The sequence below is a fragment of the Leucopleurus acutus genome (genome assembly GCF_964270905.1).
Source record: "Leucopleurus acutus genome assembly, chromosome: 5".
Classification (NCBI taxonomy): domain Eukaryota; kingdom Metazoa; phylum Chordata; class Mammalia; order Artiodactyla; family Delphinidae; genus Leucopleurus; species Leucopleurus acutus.
Window position 1 is genome coordinate 217,830 of NC_139147.1, and position 8,660 is coordinate 226,489.

Genomic DNA, 8,660 nt, shown 5'->3' on the forward strand with positions numbered 1-8,660 from the left:
ACATTCTGCTTTATACCACACCAAAACTAGGCAAGTGGTAGTTTCTTAAATGACAGCTGCAATGTAGAATCTAAAACCTTGTCAATGAACTTTTCGTACTGCAACTTTTCATTGCAATCTATTGGTATATATTTGAATGGATCTTTTACCCATGCACAAATCTGTAACATGATACGCTGTTCATTTGGAAAATGCTGGTTCACAGAATTACGCAGCTCTTCCTAACGTTGACACATTTCACTAAATATATCAAGAACTCACATTCATTAATATTGCCACTGATCCCATCAAAATAAGTCTTCAAGTACTGAGAGGCTGTCAAGCTCTTGGTAGCAGACAGAAGCTTTAAATTTTTATATTTTTGCTTGAAAGCACAAATATTATCATTGGCTACAATTTCTGACAATCGTTCTTCATTTCTCAGAAAACATCCACCACATACTCAACTCTGAATAACTGTAGCTTGTCTGTCACTCACTTTTTCAAGTAAAAATCACGCTCCACAACAAACGTGGCCCATTTGTTCTGCAGCTCAAACTGCACAACAGAGCCGTTCACAGGCTCTGGACCTCTCAGTGTGGCAGACGTGCTTTACGTGCACCTCCCATTCCTCACGAGGAGACTAGAACAAGTACTCAGGGTTGAGATTTAAGAAAGTTAACTGTTACTGCTTCAGCAAGAAAGGATATGTCTAAGTCAAAGTGGCACTGTTTCTACTGCAAGTGGGGAGGTGGTGAAGAATGCACTGATCAGTGTGATTTGGGGCCCTTGCCTCACAGTTTCTGCCAAGGCACCAGTAGTTTTATCCATCACTGCTCCTGCACCATCAGTACAAACATGGAAAACAGAAATGACGTCTTAGTATTATTATAAAAAGACAGTTTCCCCTCATAGGCCCCCAGCAACGGTCTTAGGGAGCCCAGGAGGTGTGTGAACCACGGTATGGGAACCACGGGCAGATTATTTCTAGAAGAAAACACAAGAAATGGATACCACGGGCCACATCTGGGAAGATGCCAGAGGTAGGAGGGATGCTCACTCCAGCCTACATTTCCTTTAAATTGTTTCATTTCTCTGCAATGTGTATCTACGTTCCTATTTTAATACAACATTGTGCAAAGCCTTATGATCAATGGAGAAACAACGCTAAACCTGACCACTACAGCCAAAACATTACCTAGCACCCAGCAGGTACGCAATAATTACTGAATGAATGAATATATATAAATAACAAACGCAAAAAACAAAAGGTGGCAAGAACTCCAAAAGAGGGGGCAGGGTGATGAGAATTATGAGAAAGGAGCCTCATCAGAGAGGATCAGGAAAGGGTCACATAAGACACTTGGGCTGGGCTTTGACAGATGAATGGAATTTGGACATGAGAACTTTAGTATACCACAGAATATTTAGGAAGCACAACAAATGTTTATCGATGTGAAGGCAATGTCGGGCTGTCATTTTGAAAACTAGAGAATTATCAATATATCACAAATCTTAGAAATTAAAGACATTTAATGAGGAAAAACGCTTTTTGTGAAAAGAAGTCCCTTCCTCTACATCCACAAATGGAGCTTTTCCCCTTTCTGGTCGACTCCATCCAGGCTGGAGCCCCTGCACTATCAAACTGCATGAAAACAAGAAACAGACTAAAGTTAAAGCTACAGAATAGACCTATTAACCAGAATGAAAAAACAGGAGTGGGATAAATGTAACCTATTGTGTAGGAATTTCCTCTCTAAACCTCTGCAGGCAACTAAAACAAAGAACAAACTTCACACCATCACCCTTGGTTTTTTGTGGGTTTTTTTTTTCAGGTTTACAAAAAATTTATTTGAAACAACAGAGATTTCCCACACATCCCCTACTGTTTACATCTTGTATTACTGTGGTACATACGTTCTAACTGATGAATAAAATTGATACGTTATTATAACTGAAGTCCGCAGCTAACATTAGGGCGCACTCTTCGTGTTGTACAATCTCTGGGCTTTGACAAACGTGGAATGACTTGTATCTACCATTACTGTATTGTACAGAACAGTCGCGCTGCCCTAGAGATCCCCTGTGCTCCGCCTGTTCACCCCGTCATCCTCGTTTAAAGCAGTTCAGCAGCAACAGCCCCAAGACACTGTTCGGCACCAAAATTAGTTGTGAGGCAAATCGAAGGTAATTTCAGACAGTAATAGGCAAAGTGTAAGTGTTTGGGAATTAGTTCTTTCAAAAAAATCAAGATTATACCTCTAATAACCTCATTTTCATGCACAAACATTCTGATCCGCTTTGAGGAGCCACATACGTGAATTCTTCTGAGTATGTTCACGGGGTGGGGGGGCTTCTAAGAAGAGTGAGGCTCTGTGTACCTCCACCCGTCACCCTCAACTTCATCTGAAGAAGACCCCTGAGTCAGGACGGGCAAAGCAGCCAGGAAAGCTAGGGCGCAAGAGCACCGCTGTGCCTGTTTCCCTCTGGAATGAGAAAGTCCACAGACCTGCTCTATGGGGAGAAATGAGTGCCTCCAAAGACAAGAACCATCCCTGAGGGTGAACCCCAATTTCAACAGTCAGTGAGAATCCAGTGAGGATGCTGGAGAACAAGGCCACGTGCGAGTTATGAATAAAGGCAGGGGTGTATTTTCTCCTAGTCAAGGCCGGGTACGGGCTGAGGGGACATCGTGAAGGCTTCTCCAGGTTACCCCGGTATCTGACAATGACCCCTGTCTCCATGTGGGCAGCGTTTTGTCTGTGTTAAGCTCCCTCCTCCCTCCAACCTGCCTCGTACGATGTCATCTCGAAGTTTTAAGCAACTCCTCATTCAGACAAATGTGAGTGCCATGAAGGCACCCTATTCCGACTTGACTTTATTCTAACTTAGAAGTTTCTCTCAAACGGTGGGGGGGGGGGGAGCGGGGGGAGAGACATAGCACGTAGGGCAAAGGGAGACCCACTTTCTACTTCTACTTGATGAAAATATAAAAATGATAATGACAATGACATGAACTTTGGTTGCTTTAGGAGTGTGCTTCATTAATAACACCTTCCTTTAATTATGTAAATAAAACCTCACCGGTGTGGGCGTGGGACAGAGGCCGGGGCTCCTGCCTCCTTGGCTGCACCGCACTCTGCTGTCCCTTCCCCTCAACACTGTCTTCTCCTTCCTCAGCTTAAGCTACGCTTCCAGGCTCCTATCCACCTATGCGTAATCTTGTACCCTTCACCCAACTGTACATCCTCTACATGTGTCTAAAATGACAGCAGCATAAAAGGATTCAATAGAGAAGCATTTCTTTTGTTGAAGTACTTGTCTTTATGTGTGTTCTGTCACACAAATCATGAAGCTCTCAATCTTATCTAACTGTCAACTCCTAGAAAGAACTTCAACATCCAACCACAAAACAACAAGGAATTGAGGAAATAACTAATACACTGGGGAAGAAATTAAGAACAATCTGCAAAAACATATTTGAAATTGTGTAAAATCTAAACGGCATCTATATGATTTTTCCCTCGATGAAGAACTATGACAAACTCAGGACAGTAGTTACTGTCAGAACCATTCCTAATCTGAGATTTTCAGATTTTCCAGGAGCACCTAATCACCAAGAATTCTCAAATCCACCCTTTTCCAATTGCACTTCCATTAAAAAAAAAAAAAAGCCACATGTCACAGAACGTTTAAAAATTTGGATGTTGAATTCAAAGCGGGGCATGTAAATGCTGTATTATCCGTAAAACAAAGATAACGACGGCACCTACCTCCCGAAGGCTGGTCAGCAGTCACTACAGTCCGGGGCATATTTATTAGACAGTGGTAACAAGTCACTACCCCAGCCGGAGCGAAACTTGAACTGGGTTCAGACTATGGAGTAAATGGCTGCTGACAGTTGAAAACGCATTTAAGTGTCAAGAACAGTTAAGCCTTTAGTTGCTTCTCTTCAATGGCTACGAGGCCTCCCTGATCCCGGACAAGAACTAACTCTGTGCACCGACAGCCACGCGGAGTTCAGGACACGAGCCTTGGGGTAACAGACGAAGGGGTAACACCACCCACGCCTCTGAGGCCTAATCACTCAGTCTATTTTAAACAAACAACCACTTATTGAATATGCTTTTTAAATTTTTAAAAGTTCCCTAAAAGGGGCTAACAACCTCGTTCGAAGTGTTCAGTGCTTTGCACCTGCTAAGGCATTAGGCTCATACGGGCGCCGAGAGGAAGGTGCTGCGACCACCCCGTCTCAGAGGAGGAAACCGAGGCACGCGGGGCTGCAGCCGGCGCGGCTGCCAGGGCGCTGACCCGCAGCCCTCGGCTGGGACAGCCCGCTCGGACAGCCCGCTCGGACAGAACGGTCATCCCCGTCCAGGTTCCCGCGCCTTAGGCCAAACCACCCAAAGCGCGGCCACCCGCCGGGCGCCGGAAGCCAGACGGGGGTCGGGGTTCGGGCGTGAGGGCCGGGCGGGGGTCCCGGGCCCGCGGAGGGTCGGGCGGCGGTCTGGGAGGAGGGCCGGGCGGGGGTCCCAGGCGCCGGGCCGCTCACCTTCCGACAGCTCCAGCTCCAGCTCGGCCAGGCTCTCCCGCACCTCGGCGGGTAACGGCACCGCCTCCAGCGGGCACCCGCGCTCGGCCATGGCCCCGCCGAAGGACGGCCGGTCGGCCGGCTCGACCCGGGCGGGGTCGGGGTCTGGGTCGGGCCGCGCCGAGCCGAGGTGGCGGCACTGGCGGCGGCTACGTCGCTCCCCTCTGCCCGGCGACCCGCATCGGCCCGCGGGGATCGCAGGCGGCGGGCAGGGGCGCGGCCCCGGCGGCTCCACAGAGGCGCGGGCACGAGCGCGGACGGCTCCTCTGGCGCCGCCACCGCCCCGCGCGCCCCCGACCGCCCGGCCGACCCTGTACGGAGCGCGCATGCGCGGCGGGAAGGGCAGACGGGTAACGCGGCGAGTCGCCTGCCAGTTGGGAGGCCGGGCCCGCCCAGCAACACCAGAGGCTCGCTCCCATTGGCCGCGAGGACGCGGCGAGGCCGCTCCGGGCTCCCATTGGGAGAGCAGGGAGAGCGTCACTCCCGAGAGGCTCTGCGCCGAGGGTTTGGATCGCCGAGAGGCAGGAACGCGGCCTCGCCTCTCAGCGCGGTCACCTCAGTGTTGGGGTTGCGGGCGCGAGACGCCCCTCGCCTCCGGTGTTGGGGTCGCGGGCCTCAGGGGGGCGTCCGTCCACGGCGACCCTGCAGGCCCTGGTCTGGTGTCCGCGCGGACGCTGAGGGTTCGGGGTGCGCTGGGCTTGCGCTGGGGCGGGCGGGGGGCGTCCACACGCTTCCTCCCCAGCACGCGTGGGCCTGATGCGTGGGCCTTTTCACGACTCTCGGGAGTGAGCAGGACACGCTGGGCACCTTTGGACGTCCTTCGTAGACGCGCTGTGACGTGTGTGTTAGCCCATGCGCTTTTCAAAACAGCCTTGGAAGGAGCTCCAGCAGCCATTTCAGACCGTGGGGTGACCTTGGCAAGTGCGAGGACAGACATGAGGGAACTACAGACGTCCGGAGCCTTGGGGGCTGGTGGAGCTGGACTGAGACCCCGCCCCCTCCACACACACAGCGGGAATCCTGAGGGAGCTGATCCCCGGTGTCGCGGGAAGCGTATCTGCCAGGTGCGACGGTGGACTGTGCTGGCCGCGAATACCCGCCCCTGTCCGCAGAGGGCCACCTTCCTAGGTCGTATCCTTCTTGAGGTGACTGAGCCGGCCTGGCCATTGGGCCCAGCGCTGAAGGCCTCTGAGAGCACGACAGGCTGCCTACAGCTTAGCTGGGCCTGCGTGGCCCTCTCCTTCCTAGGCTCAACCCTGTCTCCTTCCCCTTCCTTTCACAGGTGTGATGCCATAGAAACTTGTACCCCAAACTCTCTCTCACCATCTGCTTCTGGAGAAACCATCCCGCAACAGTTGGTACCTGGGGTTTAGATGGCAGGTGATAAGATGGGGTGAATCACTCACCACTTGTGGATGGAACACTCACAGCCCCTGGCATGAAGTGATCTAATTGTTAACCTTCCACCCGTGTGGAAGAGTGAACCAGAGAAGTGAAATGAATACCCTAGAAGCCTTTTACGTATGATGGAAATATTAGCTATAAGGAAGGGTACTGGGATTGGGTAGCTATTCCTTAACACTACTGATGCCCTTAAGAGAAATAATGGACAGTGGATGGCTACCAACAGACGATTGAAAGCCATGGAGTCTCTTAGGCTGCCTGCAAAAAAAGCCTCATCTCCTGCATTGAGACAATAAAGACAAGGGCCAGGCTCAAGAATTAATATCTCAAAGATGGTAAACACCCAGCCAAGGCAGTTCTGTGATGCTAAGTTTGGGGCCCTGGTTGGGAAAATCTGGGCCCATGACACATGTCAAAGAGATCTCATATCTGGGTAGGTGCCCTCAAAGCTTCTGACCACTCCCACCCCCAAGACTGCCTTGAACCTCTGGAGCCTGCCCATGTGGCTCACCTTTCCCTACCAACCGGGCACTCCTTTCCCCAACCTGTTGGACACTAGGCATATAATTATGGTTATTTCTTAGCATAATTCAGGTGGACTATAGCCCCCTCCCCCTCAAAAGAACATATTAGTTTGCTAGGGCTGCAGTAACAAAGTACCACAGACTGGGTGGCTTAACAGAAATTTATCTCACAGTTCTGGGGGCTGGAAGTCAGAACGAGGTTACAGGGCTGCGAAGGAAGGATCTTCCATCCCTGTCTGCTAGCTTCTGGTGGTTTGCTGGCCATCTTTGGTGCTACTTGGCTTGTAGGTGCATCATGCCCATCTCTGCTTTCATGTTCACATGCCTTTCTCCCTATATGTGTGTCTGTTTCTGTGTCCAAATCCCCTTTTTTTTTTTAACATCTTTATTGGGGTATAATTGCTTTACAATGGTGACAAATCCCCTGTTTTTAAGGACACCAGTCATTGGATTAGGACCTACCCTAATTAATTCATCTTAATTTGATTATCTGTAAAGATCCTATTTCCAAATAAGGCTACATTCACGGGTACCAGGGGATTAGGACGTCAACATCTTTTGTAGCGACACAGTTCAACCCGTTACATGTTGTGAGAACCAGCCAACTGCCAGGAGCTAGGGAAGTCTGTGTGGGGCTGGATTATAAGTGTGCTTGGTGAGTGGTGGTCCCCAGCATCCTTGTTTAATTCATCAGCATGACCCCTGCAGAAATCAGGAGAGAACTGGAGCGTAAAATGGGGTAGAAGACTATTATGATCAATCTTCTAAGATATGGGATTTAACGCCCAGGCAAAGACTGGTAGCAAACTCCCTGAAAGGATGCTCCTAAAATGATGCTGTATTTATTGCTATATACACACTTGGTGGCTTGAAACAAGAACCATTTATTATCTCTTTAGGTTGTTGTGGGTCAGGAGATAGTGGAGATGGCTTGTCTCTGTTCCACAGCATCTGGGGCCTCAGCTGGAGCAGCCTGAAGGCCAGGGGTTGGAATGATCTGAAGGCTCATTTACTCACATGTCTGACAGTTGATGCAGGAGCCTGGATTGGGGATGTCAGCCAGCATACCCACACATGGCCACTCCCTGTGGCCTAGACTTCCCCACAATGTAATGGCTGGATTCCAAGGGCAGTTGTCCAAAGACAAAGGAAAGCCGTGGCCTTTTTGTGAACTAGCCTCAGGAGTCATATACCATCACTTCTGCCACTCCCTAGCTGTTAGTAAATCTCACCTATATTCAGGGGAGAGGCATCAGACTCCTTTCAAAGGGAGAAATTTCAGAATTTGCAGATATATTTTTAAAACACTACACGTAGAAAAAGCTATGGTCCACAGTAAGCAAAGTTGAAATGACAACTGCTACAGCGGACTGATGGAAAGGAGTACAAGGGTCAGGGATGTGGGTGTGCTGAAATTTAAATACTCTGTGCTTCCTGAAGACCCACCAGATGATTATATTCCACATAAAGGCACAAATAACAAATTTTTACAAAAGTCCAAAGAAACAGACTGATGAAAGGGGTACTGATGTCACTAGTCAATGGTGGCTCACCTTTTAGGTGAGAGCTGACAGTAGGAAAGGCTGTTCCAGAACAGCATTGGGGACGATAGGATCCTAAAACAGAAGAGGCCAGGAAGCAGCACAGAACTGACAGAAGTCTGAATATTGCAAAGTACAATGGCCAGCAAGGTGTGCATGGCAGCCAAGGGAGCCTGAGCTGCAGAGAGCTGCAGAAATGCTTCATAAAACACAGCATCCCTAGAGGCAAAATAGATGGGCAGTTGAAGGTACTACCAGCAGAAAAAAGTCAAGGATGGATGACTAGGAAAATCAAGCTGGTTGCCCAATATAAAAAACCAGGATCCCACAGCCAGTTTCTGGACCTGAGCCAGATTTCAGACATGGAACTGAAGAGGTGGCCAAATACCAAGAAGGACCCTGCAATATACCACAAGTATACACAGAAATGAATCCCAAAGGCCTTTCCTTTGGTAACTACACCCGGGGAAAACTAGGTAGCCAAACATTTTGAAGATTGATGGACACAAGGTCTGAACTGACTTTGACACCTAAACCCCTGGATCATCACGGCTCCCCTGTCAGAGTGGCTCATGTGGTGCCCAGATCATTAATGGAGTCCTGCCCAAGGTCCAGCTTACA

General features: G+C 49.5%; 1 protein-coding gene across 1 annotated transcript in view; it reads right to left on the minus strand.

Moving 5' to 3' along the window:
* DIP2A (disco interacting protein 2 homolog A) overlaps positions 1–4,784 on the minus strand; it is a 94,443-nt gene extending 89,659 nt beyond the window's left edge. Inside the window, exon 1 of the mRNA XM_082840101.1 lies at positions 4,532–4,784. Coding sequence (XP_082696227.1) covers positions 4,532–4,622 — 91 coding nt within the window. The 5' untranslated portion in view covers positions 4,623–4,784. The remainder of the gene's footprint in view (positions 1–4,531) is intronic.
* Between the last annotated feature and the right edge of the window lie 3,876 nt (positions 4,785–8,660).